This window comes from Diceros bicornis, chromosome 7, assembly GCF_020826845.1.
Source record: "Diceros bicornis minor isolate mBicDic1 chromosome 7, mDicBic1.mat.cur, whole genome shotgun sequence".
Lineage (NCBI taxonomy): Eukaryota > Metazoa > Chordata > Mammalia > Perissodactyla > Rhinocerotidae > Diceros > Diceros bicornis.
Window position 1 is genome coordinate 60,240,921 of NC_080746.1, and position 14,246 is coordinate 60,255,166.

Genomic DNA, 14,246 nt, shown 5'->3' on the forward strand with positions numbered 1-14,246 from the left:
GGAATAAAAATTTTTTGTACTTCATTGGATAGTTATGATTATTGGATGAGATTATGGATATAAAGATGATTGCATCTGGCACATGATATGTGTTCAAGAAATGCTGGCTGTTATGGTTCTTTGTGTTTTAGCTGTCGCCTGTGTGACTGTTTATCAAAATGTAATGCTCTCTGCTCTGTGTTTAAATAATGGCAAGGTTTGCCTTTCTGCCTGCCTTTTTCCCTTCCTTTCTTCCTTCCTTCCTTCCTTCTTTCCTTCCTACCTTCCTTCCTTCTTTCCTTTCTTCCTTCCTTTGCCCCCCGCTTCCCTCCCTCCCTCTCCTCGCTCTCAATTTGTCTTTCTTTCTCTCTCTCTCTTTCTTTTCACCAGCTTTTTTATATAGTATGTGGATTCTCTCAGTAATTAGGCAGTTCTTTATAAAGATAATCTTGGGGGATTATTTAATTTTTGAGTCTCAGTTTCCTCACATGCAAAATGCATAGACTACTACCTACCTCCTAGAATTGGTGGTTAGATAAAATTATATAATGCGTATAAATGTCAATAACACAGAGAACTCTCAACAAATGGGAGCTATATTTATTTTTCTTAGGGTGGTTCCTTGGACCACCTTGTCATCAAATATACAAAAATGTGCGTTTTGAGGATGTTTTGGCATTCTTATGGATATATCCCAGGAAAATCTAATGATATCCATATTTCAAATGTGACTTGATTTTTCATGGTTTTATTCCAGGGTAAATAATTTATTTTAAAAAAGTAGTGGAAATTAGATTTCTCATCATATTGTTTAGGTATTCTACTGGGGACTTTACACTCTAAGATGATTTAATTGTAATGTTTCTTGCCATCAAAGAGAACTATAGATCTAAGAAAATCTGATGTGGAATTGATCAGGGAATCCTCTCTTCTCAACAAATGAGAAATACTGAGAAGCAGGGAAAGAAGCTTGCAGTTCTAGATAACTCAGAAAATACTGAAGTTCTTGAGATTCAGTGATGGTAATTCAGTGAAGCTCAGAGTGCCAGAAAGATATTCTAAGTGATAAGCTACATATTCAGTATCTGTCTTGTTTAATTTTTCAAATATCCCTTTCTTCTCAGTCCCTCATTATGTTGGTCCTCAATAACACCAATGCTCAGCCTCTGACCTTCCTCTTGACGGGTATCCCAGGCCTGAAAGCAGCCCAGGTCTGGATCTCCATCCCTGTTTGTCTCCTGTATGTTATCGCCCTCTCTGGGAACAGCATGATCCTATTTGTGATCCTCCGTGAGCAGAGGCTCCATGAGCCCATGTATCATTTCCTCTGTATGCTTTCAGCCACAGACCTGAGCTTGTCCCTCTGCACACTTTCCACTACCCTTGGTGTCTTCTGGTTTGAAGCCCGAGAGATCACTTTAAATGCCTGCATTGCCCAGATGTTTTTTCTCCATGGATTTACTTTCATGGAGTCTGGAGTTCTGCTGGCCATGGCCTTTGATCGTTTTGTGGCTATCTATGACCCACTGAGATACACCACCATCCTCACCAATGCCAGGATTGCCCAGATTGGGGTGAGTGTGTTGATAAGGAATGTTGCCATCATGTTACCAGTTGTGCTCTTTGTCAAGAAGCTGTCCTTCTGCAGTTCTACAGTCCTTTCACATTCTTATTGCTACCACGTTGATCTCATTCAACTTTCATGCACAGACAACAGAATCAACAGCATCCTTGGTTTGATCGCACTCTTCTCCACAGCAGGGTTTGACTGCCCTTGCATCTTGCTTTCCTATGTCCTGATCATCCGATCTGTCCTCAACATTGCTTCCTCAGAGGGGCAGCAGAAAGCCTTCAACACCTGCGTATCTCACATCAGTGCTGTTGCCATCTTCTACATCCCTCTCATCAGCTTGTCTCTTGTCCATCGCTATGGCCATTCAGCACCTCCATTTGTCCACACCATCATGGCCAATGTCTTCCTGCTCATCCCTCCTGTGCTCAACCCTATCATCTACAGTGTGAAGACTAAGCAGATTCGAAAGGCTATTGTCAAGGTCTTAATTCAGAAGCGGCTCTGTATCTAGTCATTAGTTATCTCACGGTAGAAATAAAGCCATTCATGAATGAATTCTTTGGTAGAATGTGGTAATTTTCCTCAAACTGCCTAGGTATGCCTCCAACAGTCCAAACTATGCAACTTATAGGTTGCATATTTGCTTAGTTAGTTTCCTTGTCAGTAAGTCCATATTAATACCATGAAATTATGATTTTGTTTATAAGATGAAGCGAGATATTATACGTAAATAGCTATTTATATTTGAAAGTAGTATGAGACCTGGATAGAATTTTCATTCAGACTCTTTATACATTTCTAAAATTCCATATTTAATGTTGGAAATTTTGTTAATAAGTCAGTTGTTCTTTTCTGAATTATATGCAAAAAGCACTTCAATTATTTGAATTTTTTTCCCTTAAAACTCTCAATTCTCTGCATACTTCCTACATAGCCACACTATAGAGTGAATCCTAAAATACACATCAATGTAATTCAACACGGATCTTATGTAGGTAGAGTTATTTTGCCCTTTATTATGTGTAGGAGCATATCCAATGTAAATACAAAATGCCCTATCTAGTGCTCAGGAGCAGTTACTGCTGTGTTGGTTGAATATTAAAAGTTAGTAATAACATTACTTACAACCTAGAAGAGAGGATCACACAGTTTTTCCAACGTTTTCCCCAAGATTTGCTTTAGTAAAAGGGAATTTATACTTTTGGCTCATGATTAGTCTTTATTTCTGCCATTATGACTCCATCTATGGGCCCACTGGATCAGCAGTGGTGGAATCAAGGCTGGCTGATATTTACATATATGTTCTTTCTACCTAGTTGTTGAGGTCCTCCTCTGAGGTGAATACTCTTTGGTGGGGATTAACATGAGATGCAAAGATTCTCACCCTTTGTATCCACTTCAATACATATTTCACATACACTTTCTACAGACTTCCTTATCTCTCTTCTTCCAAGGTTGCTAGTTCTACCCTCTGACCAACTATCCAAGCCTTGCAGCAAAGTACAGAAGTCCATATATATCCATGTATCTCAGCCAATCTCTCCTTCTTCACAAAGTTAACAACCAAGGGCACTGCCCATTATGAGAATTTTCCTTCATCACTCTTTTTTATGACCACCCATGTGTGGGGCTGTTGTGCCACTGTATTCTACTTTTTATTAGCACCAACTTGTCCACCAGCCCATCCATGAACAAAGCCTGAATATTTTCCTCCTCTTTCAGCAACTTATCAGGAACCTCCAGTGAGACCACAGATGTGAATTAATGGGGAGGCATCTATGTAACAGTGATAAGTGTCATGGGATTCTGCGACAACTATTCACATAATTTATTTGTGGTTTTTTGAACTTGTACTTTGTCCTTCCTACTACAATGGTTCAAACTTTACAGATTTAGCAACAATATGAAAATTTTTCTAGCTACTAAGTGTAATATTACCAATTATATACATAGGCATGTGGGGAATAACCACAGGTAGAGCTGAAAATCATTGGGTTCAGTATGGGATAAACTTTGTCCAAAATTCCATTAATCATCTTGCCTCAATAATCTCATACTTTAATCCAAAAAAAAAGCATAATGGTATGTTTGTTTGCCTATTATCAGTAAGAGATTATATCCTATATCCAATAGTCCTCAAAGAAACTGGGTATTTTCTTTTCCCCAATTAACAAGTATGTTTGTAAATGGACAGGTCCATTTTGGGAAAGATCTGGATAATTTTTGTTGAATATTTACAGTGGCATTGCAGGTTATTTCATCAAGGGAACCAAGACTTATGTTAAATTAATGGGATCTGAATATGAGAAGTGATTTAACTCTTTAAACAGACTGAGGGACCAGAATTTCCCATTAGGGTGGTTGATGTCAGTCTGATTCTAAGAAGTTTTTTATTTTAAATGTATTTCAAGTAACACCCTCGTCAACACCTTAGCTTGTTTCCAGGAACATTGTCAATTGCAACGGATCACTCTGAGTCCTGTCACTCTGACTGCCATTCTAGCCTTGCTACTCTTTACAGTAATTACATTTACCTTACTTCTGATTATTAAGTACTTCCATGAGTCTCAGGATCCCTTTATCCTTATTGTTAGTAGGGAGTCCAGTTCCATAGAAGCAACTTTCTTTCCAAGTCCAGCCTACAAAGCATAGCAACTACTGAACTATTTCAAAGATATCAGCTACCCTCTTACAAATGCACTCTTTATTGCCTCAGTGAAGGAGTGTCCTCTCTTTCCTTCCAGAAAAAAATAATCATGTGATAAATTCTCTGGTTCTACATAATAAATTCATTCTAACATGTCCACTTCTTTGAGATTTCTATAGTCTATATTATGCCAAGCAAATCTAGCATCTCCTCCTAATTTACTATAGGTGATCATTATGTTCAAGCTTCAAGCAACCATCCCAGCAGTGCACTATCACAGTTTGCAGGTATCCCTGATATAACGGCAACCCCCAAATCGTGGATGAGTGTCCTTATGTCGGTAAATTCTCCTCTATGTCAATTTATATTTATACCACTAGCCACTTCATCTGCTGTCTCGGATCTAACACTTCCAAGATCCGTTCATACAATTGTTCATTTGATTCTTGTTAGTACAATTAAGCTCTGCAATGACTTCAGTTGTTAAGCTATTTTCTCTCAAAATGTCAATAACATTTCCCTGCTTGTGCTTTGCTGAGATCTGACTGCTTGCTGGCTTGAGTACAATGAGAAATGGTGGGGGAGATCCTGCATAGGAAAAGCATCATCTTTTAAGGCACTCTCTCAGGTTTGGTTTTTGTAAGGTCTTCAGACAAGATAAAAAAAAAAATTCCTCAGTAAAATGAGATGGGAGCCCCTTCAGTTGGCATAGGATATTCAAATGTTTCAAGATATTAGGCTCATTTACTCAAATGTCAACATTCTAGGAGTGATGATCATACCACTTCCCCATTTTTTAATTCTCAATATTTTTCAGTGTTCTGACATTATAAAAGAAAATTTGTCAAAACTCAGCATTCAGTTGGCCTTGAAGTTCTGTTACTCTTTCAATTAAATCATTTGCTGGATCTTTAGAACTGTATGATCTTTGGCTGAAGGTAATAAATGTTTCCTTAAATGTTCCCATGCGAGCCCTCTGAGTTTCACAGCATGCCTTGAGTTGTCAATTGTCTGCCCTAAACTTATCATTTTCTATTTAAGGTTTCCAATGCAGATATCAGTTAGCTCATCCATAATCTTTATAGTTAATGTTTTTAGTTACAAATGGGAGACTGGATTCAAGATCCACAGTCACCGTTTAACCTAGCATCTCACCTTCCACCTGAATCTCCTACAACCAACCACAACTGAAATTCTTAGTAACTGTGATGCCACTGCATTTCAGGACTCCTGGTCAGCCCACTGGCTGCTGGCAATAGGGTCTCAGTTGTCAATTGACCATTGATATTGATAATGTGATTGCAGGGAGCATGAATGAGGGACAGCTAAAATCAAAGTGGGAAGGACAGTAAGATGATACAAAAATTTCTTATTGATTTGGACACTGTGTTAATTTGGATCCAAACAGGAGACAGAAACCACACAATGATTTAAAATGGAAAAGTTTAATATAAAGAATTATATTAACAGGGAGGTATACTAGTGGGGAAATTGGTTATAAGAGTTAAAAGAGAATTATAAAGAATTTATGTACTCTACTATACCCACCACTTCTAGGGCAGAGATAGAACACCCAAAGAAGAGCCCTCCTCTCTTTCCTCTAAGCCAGTGAAGTTACTAAGCTGCCTTATTGGTGAGGCTTGCCAGAAATCTGCCCTTCAGGAGTGCCAAGGAAGGGCTTCCACAGAAAGGTGCCCAGTCTCTGAACTCTAGGTGACAGAGAAGCATATGACTGCTGGCCACTGCAGGAACAAGAATATGGAGAGGCTGCCCTTTGCTGAACTATAATACATTTCCATGCGAGGCTCAGGATGGGGTAGCTCTAGGCTGCCCTTTTGGGATGAAGGTTGGGTGGCCAGTTTGCTAGACAGCTAGCCCTCTGTTGCTCCAAAATATATACACATAATCAGGGCTAAAGAAAAGATCTAGGAGAAGCTACCTTATCTGGAGAGCTAGTCTGTCCTCTCTGGGCTCCTGGTTATGCCACTGTTGTCCCAGTGGAGAGCTGGAGAACCAGCTCAGTGGCTGACTGCTGGAGGAAGATGTGCACTTCTGGAACCTAGCATTGAAGAAATCACACAGTGCCAAGCAATGGAGAAACAGCATGTACTGTGGGTGTCTGGCCAGCAAACCACATAGAAACCAGGAAGAGAAAACTCCTTCTCCTTCCACGATTCCTTCACCACCTTTTACTGATAAGTCTTAACATTGTGCTAGCTGGCAAAAGAGAAATATTTACAGCACCCAATGTCATCATTATAGAGCAGGCAAAAAGGAATTGGGAGCTGAGAGATGATGAATCAATAATGTGCCAGACGCCATTATGGGTGACTGTTGCCCAATACTGCAGATCCATCTCTGAAGCCTTATTAAATATGTCTCATGATGGCCCATCCAGGAAAATAAAAATAAACATTTATTCATTGGATCCCACTTCCCATTGGTCAAAGTTTACCCTATGAGTTGTTAATTCCCCGTACTTCTGGGTTGCACATGCGAGAATATTATCAGATGAGTACCTGTGAATGTCCCATGTCTCCGTATCGGCCCTGGGGCAAGAAGCAAGAGGTACACAATGCAGGCCTAAGTCAAGGTGTTTTCATGCTCTTTCTGTGTGAAGCCTGCCAATGATTGACGGGGCTGGTTGCCACAACAACAACTAGACAAGGAGGCCAATAGATGTGAAATGGTCTACGGTAAGAAGCTGATTCATGAGGTAAACTCAAACCCTGGTGTTCTAACCTGAAGAGCTTGTGGGTTGACAGAAGATTCAGTTGCCTCAGAGTGAGGTTTGAGTCATCTCTTCTATTGTACTAAAAAACCGTCTTTGTTCTTTTTGTTGTTGTTTTTAGTGCAAGTCCTATTTCTCCATTTAATCCTATAAGTCAATTAGTGTGACATACTTATCAACTTCTTCCTTTATTTTTTTTTTAAACTCAGATAGAAAAGAGAAATGGCCCAGAAAAAGGTTTTCATGGACCAGGTATTTTAGAAAGGATGGAGGTAGCCTCAGGGTAATGGGGAATACGCTATGTGCACATACGGCACATTGAAGTGATCTCAGAGATGACTACTGAGAGCAACTCCTTTTATAGGGAATATTTTTCATTGTTGAATTTATAGCTTTTTACATTAAAATTATAATTTTAAAAATAAATTAAAAAAGAGGAATAAGGGAAGGGAAGAAATGGAGGAGGAGGGGCTAGAGCAGCAATCTGAGTTGGAGAAAGGAAAATAAAAAGATACTACATATTATTTCATCTTTTACCTAAACTTACCTAACTATACTTAGGTAAATTTACCTTTTACCTAAATTTAGCCATTCTGAGGCCAGAGTTCTCAGTGCCTTACTTTCTGAAGAAAAAAGAAAAAAAGTTTTTCCTAGTTCCAGCTGCTTTTCCTCCTGATGACCTTGAAGCCATTTTTGGATGGGGAGACCAATGAATTTTCAACTTAGAATGATGCAGATACATGTCAAAGAGCGATGGGAGGATGTAGCATAGACGAATTTGACCCGTATAATTCTATTATGATCCCAGACATATACTGGATTAAGTATAACAGGGTTAGGAATTTGTGTTACATTATCTAGTGTTCTAACTGGAATATACATATTTTTTAGAATGTGGAACAATGAAAATGAATAGTTTATAGGCCTCTTTTCTGCAATTTTCTGCCTGACCTAATTTGATCACTGCAGCCCTTACCTCTAACATCTCCCGTCTTGTATTAACTTGACGACAGAGTCAGCATTGTTGGCTTATGAAAGTTGGCTCATTTATCTGTTGTTACTTTGATTTTGCCTGAGGTGTTTTGCTAGATCTTATTTTCTATTCTCTGTCTGAAAATAATGTGTCCTCCTACAACACGCCACCAGAATTATACTTTTTATTTATTTCCACTTATAAAGTTGAGGGCTGAATAAAAATTGATATCCTCTTCTGAACTTGAGGGTCCAAGATATCAGGAATGTTTGTGACCCTGGGCTTTCCTTTCTGTTCTGTGAGATTAAATGCCTTCAGTGGTCAATAAATGTGAAGAGACTGGATATAAGACAATGAAGAAAGGAGGAGTCTATGATAAATTTGAGAGCTTGTGACTTACCTAAACCCATTCACATTAAAAATAATATTAGACATTGTTATGACCAAACAGAACACATCTGTGGGCAGAATTCTGCCTAAAGTCTGCATGTCTCTGACTTCTGTGGTAGTCTCAGGTTGTGTCTACTACTGCATACACTTAATCTTGGAGCCACAGCTGGATATAGGTTGCCTTACCAATGTCTGAGACAGGATCTCCTCAAGACCTTCACCTCATGTGAGAACAGGGCCTCAAGAGTTACTTACAGGGCTGTGAGTCAGAACCTACTCTCTGCATTTTCTTAGGAGGGCACCTTAGTGACAGACAGTGATGGAGCAAGTGGAGTCATTGTTCCCAGAGGGCTAAGTGTGTGTTAATTCTCAGGAGGATGTGCCTGTGCTAGAGAAGAGTATGAGAGTATAAGTAAGGATATGGATTCCCAACAGGGTGCTGGAGCAGAGAAACTGTAGAACCTGAAGAATTTGAAACCTCTCCACCCTTGCTCTGGGATAAGGCAACCAGAGCCTGGTAGGTATCCTAGAGATCCAAATTGAATTTCTCTGAGATGATTTTATGTTTCCCAATGAAAACTCTGCAATTAATAGAGATCAATCCTATACCTTTCAGAGGGCCAGAGGTAAAAATGCTTCATGGGTTGTCCAGCCTGAGGGACCAAGCTACATTTGGGACAGCACTGATAGCTGAAGACATTAGGGTCTGTATGTGGGATGGGGTACATCTTTGTATTTGCATGGTGAACACAGTTGAAAACACAATGTTGTCAACAGCGACTCTTTTCTTAAGTTACCTGAATTAGGTTGAGAGCTTGTCAAGAAAGGCCTCAGACATGGAATCTTAGAAATAACCCATGTTGAGGGGATTCATTGAACAAGAATGAACTGTGTGTTATCACTTTTCTCCCTCTGTCTGAATCCTACTCCTTTTCCAGTCTAGAGTTTGTTAAAAAGAGAGTTAGTCAAGGTGTCAGTGATGCCAGCATGGAAAATGTGAGCAGGATCAAGTTTAAATACCAGAGATAAGAACCTGAATTGGTCACCAATCTAAAGAGTAGACACAGAGAAGCCAAGAACAATGGGAAAGGAATCCAAGAACAAGAGAGAAGGGCAAGAGTTGTGACCATTCTGAGCAGGGTAAGTAGTAGTAGCTTGGGAAGGGTGTGAGCGCTTAAGTGCCTACAAATGACAGCTGTGGTATGTCAAAGGAACATCAACCACATTTGAACGGCTGAGACAAAACGGCCACTAGTACTGTGAGTAGAAATATGTTCTCCTCATCCAGCATCCTAGCTGCTCTTCTCCATGTGACACAACTGTACATACCACTATACCTCCTTCATAGCCTCTATTTCAATCAACTTGAGGCAAAGGTCCTTTCAGAATCTTAGCAGCAAAGAAAAAAGCTAGTAACTGTTTTCCCTTCTTTACTGCTTTCTATTTCCACCCTTCACCCTTTAATTTCTCCTATCTAGATGCAACCACCTGCTTCTTTACCTTTGCCAAGAAATGTTCATAAACCCCCTAAGAAAGGACAAATGCCTATACCTGGCCATTTCCTTCTCACCACTTACTGTGGTCTCTTAGCCGCAGCTCACCGCCGAGGTAATGACAGCTGGTGTCAGAAGAGTCCTTCCGCCTCTGCCCCCTGAGGTGTTGTACTCACTCACACTGGTCGGCCTCAGGCTCCTGTCACGTTCTGGCAAATGGCACTTGGTACTGGAGAGCTCTTTGAATTTGGGGGTTTATGGTTCTGGGAGTGTTGCTGTGCAAGACAATTAATGAGGGAAGTAAGAATTAAGAGAATATAGAAGGATACGGAGAGTAACACCTGTGTTTTCACAGTTCTGATGGGAAAATTTAGACATCTGCGTATTTGCTTCATGCATTATTGGGATTTTTTTGAGTGAAATAATAAAACATTACTCCTAAATTCGAGGTTCATTTTGACCCATACTCCATTCCCACCATACTCATTCTATTGTGACTGTGTGTGTGTGTGTGTGTATGTGTGTGTGTGGCTGTATGCATAATTTTCTAGTCCAGGGGTCAACAAATGTTTTCTGTAAATGGACATAAAGTAAATATTTTAGACTTCTCAGACCACACAATTGTCTCTGTCACATATGTGTTTTCTTCTTTTTTTTAAAAAAAATAATCCTTAATTTTTTTTTTTCCCCTGAGGAAGATTCACCCTGAGCTAACATCAGCTGCCAATCTTCTTCTTTTTCTATGTGAGCCGCCACCATAGCATGGGCACTGACAGATGAACAGTGTAGGTCTGCACCCAGGAACAAGGCCCAGGTTGCTGAAGTGGAGTGAGCCAAACTTAACCACTAGGCCGCTGGGGCTGGCCCCTAAAAATATTTTTTAAAATCTCATAGGTTGTACAAAAATAGGTCATGGGCTGAATTTGGCTCTATGTCTTAGACTGCCAACCTCTGTGGTAGATCACTTTTATATTTTCACACACAGGTACCATGAATAATAATTCAAGATTTAGGCCTCCTTTGATTCCTGCTACTATAGCATCTGTGGTTTGTATGAGTATATGACTGTGACCATATCCACTATGTTAGAGCTTTTCCAGATTGCAATATATTCCAACTTAGTTTACTTGGTGATTGAATCTCAAAAAGTGAAGGTTAAAAAAAAAGTTATTAAAGCACCTTGTTACTTCCAAGCTACAGAGTGGTTTAGATGTATCAGAGAATAAAGATAGATTTAAAGAGTAGAAAGGTCTTAAATTAATATCATGAAAGACCTGTTTAAATCTACTCCATATTTTTCTTTATATAGGAAAAGTTATATTACATTATTTCTTGACACCTAAGGATGAGCTATATTTAATTTAACTGGCAACTGAACTTAGTTGTGTTCAGTAAATACAACTAAGAGAATTTCTGTTTGTTGTTGATGTTTTTTATCTACCAGGAGCATATAAATGAGAGACCCACTTATGATATTTCCTCTCAATACCTCAGAAGTTGAAATATCCACATTCCTGTTGACTGGGCCCAGGGTTTGAGCATGTGCACATTTGGATCTCCTTCCCTCTCTACCTCATGTACTTCATGGCCATCCCGGGCAACTACACCATCTTATTTGTCGTCAGGACAGAGCCTTCCCTGCATGAGCTGATGTACTATTTCCTCTCCATGCTGGCTCTATCTAACCTGGGCCTGTCTTTCTCCTCTCTTCCTATCATGCTGAGAATCTTCCTGTTCAATGTCATGGGGATTTCTGCTGATGCATGCATTACCCAGGAATTTTTCATCCATGGATTCACAGACATGGAGTCCTCAGTGCTCCCAATCATGTCCTTTGATCGCTTTGTAGCCATTCGCAACCCCCTTATATAGCTCCATCCTTACCAGCTCCAGAGTTTTGCAAATTGGGCTGGCATTTGCTATTAAAGGCGTTCTCCTAGTTCTTCCCCTTCCTTTCACTTTAAAGAGACTTAGATACTGTAATAAACACCTGTTATCACACTCCTACCGCCTCCACCAGGATGTCATGAAACTAGCCTGCTCTGACAATAGGATTAACTTTTACTGTGGTCTGTTTGTTGCACTCTGCATGATGTCAGACAGTATGTTCATTGCTGTTTCCTATGTGTTCATCCTGAAGACTGTATTGGGTATTGTGTCTCATGGGGAGAGACTTAAATCTCTTAACACCTATGTGTCCCACATCTGTGCTGTGATCATCTTCTATGTGCCCATCATCACCTTGGCTACCATGCATCACTTTGCCAATCCTAAGTCCCCTTTGGCTGTGATTCTGATAGCTGAGGCATTCTTGCTGATACTGCCCTTGATGAATCCCATTGTATATTGTGTAAAAACTCGGCAGATTAAAGTGAAGATCTTGGAAAAACTGAGTCTGAAGGCTAAATGATGGGGCAAAGGTGAAAGTTCCATTTTCTCTGCAGTAAATTGCCTTAGGAGAAGGAAAATATTTCTTCCAAATAGGAGATGTTTCAATTTACTTCATACTCTTTAAATTACATTAATTAATTAGTTAAGTAATTAATCAATTAATCCCTCTCCAGGATGTAATACACCACAGCTTTTCTGCTTCTAAGGAAGAAGAAGCCTGTATTTCATAAAGTAGATGAGAATCCTGTTGTTGTTTGGGAGATTGATGAATCCTCAGGTATAAGCGTGAAGACTAAGAATCCAGAGAAGCTTCTAAGGAAGAGCTCTGAAGAGTGGCCCTGAAGTGTGACTGGGAACTCTGCAAGTTTCTGGAACCCTTTAATACCTTTATATTCACTACCCCTTATTTGATTCCTCGTTGTGATTTACATTAAACCCTTTACAATGTGTCTAGGTTTATCTAAGTATGTTCTCTACCTAGCTACTCAAAGTGAGGGACGTTGATCAGCAGCAACAGCAGTACCTGGAAAGTAACTAGAAATGCAGAATCTCACGCCCCGCTGCAAGCCTTTTAGTCAGAATCTGCATTTTAGCAAGACCCTAGGTGATTGGTGAGCGCATTAATGTTTGAAAAAACTTTCTTGGGTAATGTAAAAGGGGAATCTAGAGAGTGTGTCTTTTGCTAAAGCCAATTTTGGGGGAAATTATAGGAGGAAATTATAGGCAGGCATTGGCATTTGGCCGCATTTTTAGTAAAGGTAAGGGGTTGAGTCTTCGGGGCACAAGGGGTGGACACCCATAGGCGTCTCCAACATCATGCGTATGTCTCTCTCACTGACTAAATTGTGAATTCCCACAAGGAAAGAGCTGGGAATTATTCAACTTTAAAACTGTCCTCATAAGAAAGTACCTTGTCCATAGTATGTGCTTGGTAGATGTATATCAACTGTAACTAAAAGAATAGTTTAAAGAAAAGGGTATAGCATCCACTACAATGACTGGCGTGAAGGAGTGTAATAAATATTACAGAACAGATAATAATTCCAGAAGTTTCTGTGAAAAGGGAATCTTGGTCATAGTACCAAAGGGCATTCAATGTGTCATGAAGACAAGAGGCAATAGTTCCTCAGGTTTTGCTGGAGGTGGGATTCAGGGGTGAATCAAGGCTGTTGTCATCTAGGCTCGACTCAACTCTCCACACTCTGCACCTCTTACCAAGAAGTTAACATTGACAGCAAACTTAAGGGGCCTTTGTGAGAGACAGGGCAACTTCTCTTGGATACTACCTTCTGAATTTAGGGCAGCTAATAATATCATTAGGTAATAATAACTGTCAAGTCATAATACAGAATCTGTACCACTGTGGCCAAGTGGACATCTAAACAATTTTAATACCTGAGGCTCCCTGGAGCCACCTGTCACTTCCTGGCATTGTAGATGGAGCCACACTAAAGAGCTCCAAAAATCTCCTAATGAGAAAGCGTCAGCAAAGAAACTTTAGGAGCCACTATTTATCCTTATTTAGGGGATCACAGTTCAGGATTACTGCTAGACAGGAAGATATGATGTAGCTCCAGACTGAGGATTTGGGAACCAATCCAGAGAAGGAACAGTAAATAGGCCCCAACAGGCATTACTTGTCCTCTAAACTATCTACAATGATAGCTTAGTCCTGCTAGGGGGGTGACAGGATGAGCAGAACAGCTCAGGACTCAGCCAGGAAACAAGCCTTCTGGTCTCAGCTCTGTCATTTCCTGGCTGTACCATCTTGAAAAAATTACTTTCCATGTATTGTGTATTATGATATATTTCATATGTACTTTGAAATTAAAAAAAATAGTTCCTTCTTTCTGTATTGTATGGATTAATAAGTTAATGTTTTTAAAGGCTATAAAAGCCAAATATGGTCTTCAGACAGGTTTGTCTGGACAAGATAGTGTTTAGATGATTTCATATAAAAGTAGAGATTTATAAATTATTTTAAAAGTGGGAAGATAGGTCTATATTCCCACATGGAAACACTCAGTAGGAACCCACTGAAAAGTGGCTGGCCCCTTAAGTTAACACAG

General features: G+C 39.8%; 1 protein-coding gene and 1 pseudogene across 1 annotated transcript; both read left to right on the forward strand.

Annotated features, from left to right (window-relative positions):
* The first annotated feature begins 1,082 nt into the window (after positions 1-1,082).
* On the forward strand, positions 1,083-2,063 carry LOC131407979 (olfactory receptor 51F2). Its single transcript, XM_058544562.1, has one exon. The coding sequence runs from the start codon at positions 1,113-1,115 to the stop codon at positions 2,061-2,063; it is 951 nt and encodes a 316-aa protein (XP_058400545.1). The 5' UTR covers positions 1,083-1,112.
* A 9,192-nt stretch (positions 2,064-11,255) lies between these two features.
* Positions 11,256-12,196, forward strand: LOC131409028 (olfactory receptor 51A7-like; annotated as a pseudogene).
* The last annotated feature ends 2,050 nt before the right edge of the window (positions 12,197-14,246 follow it).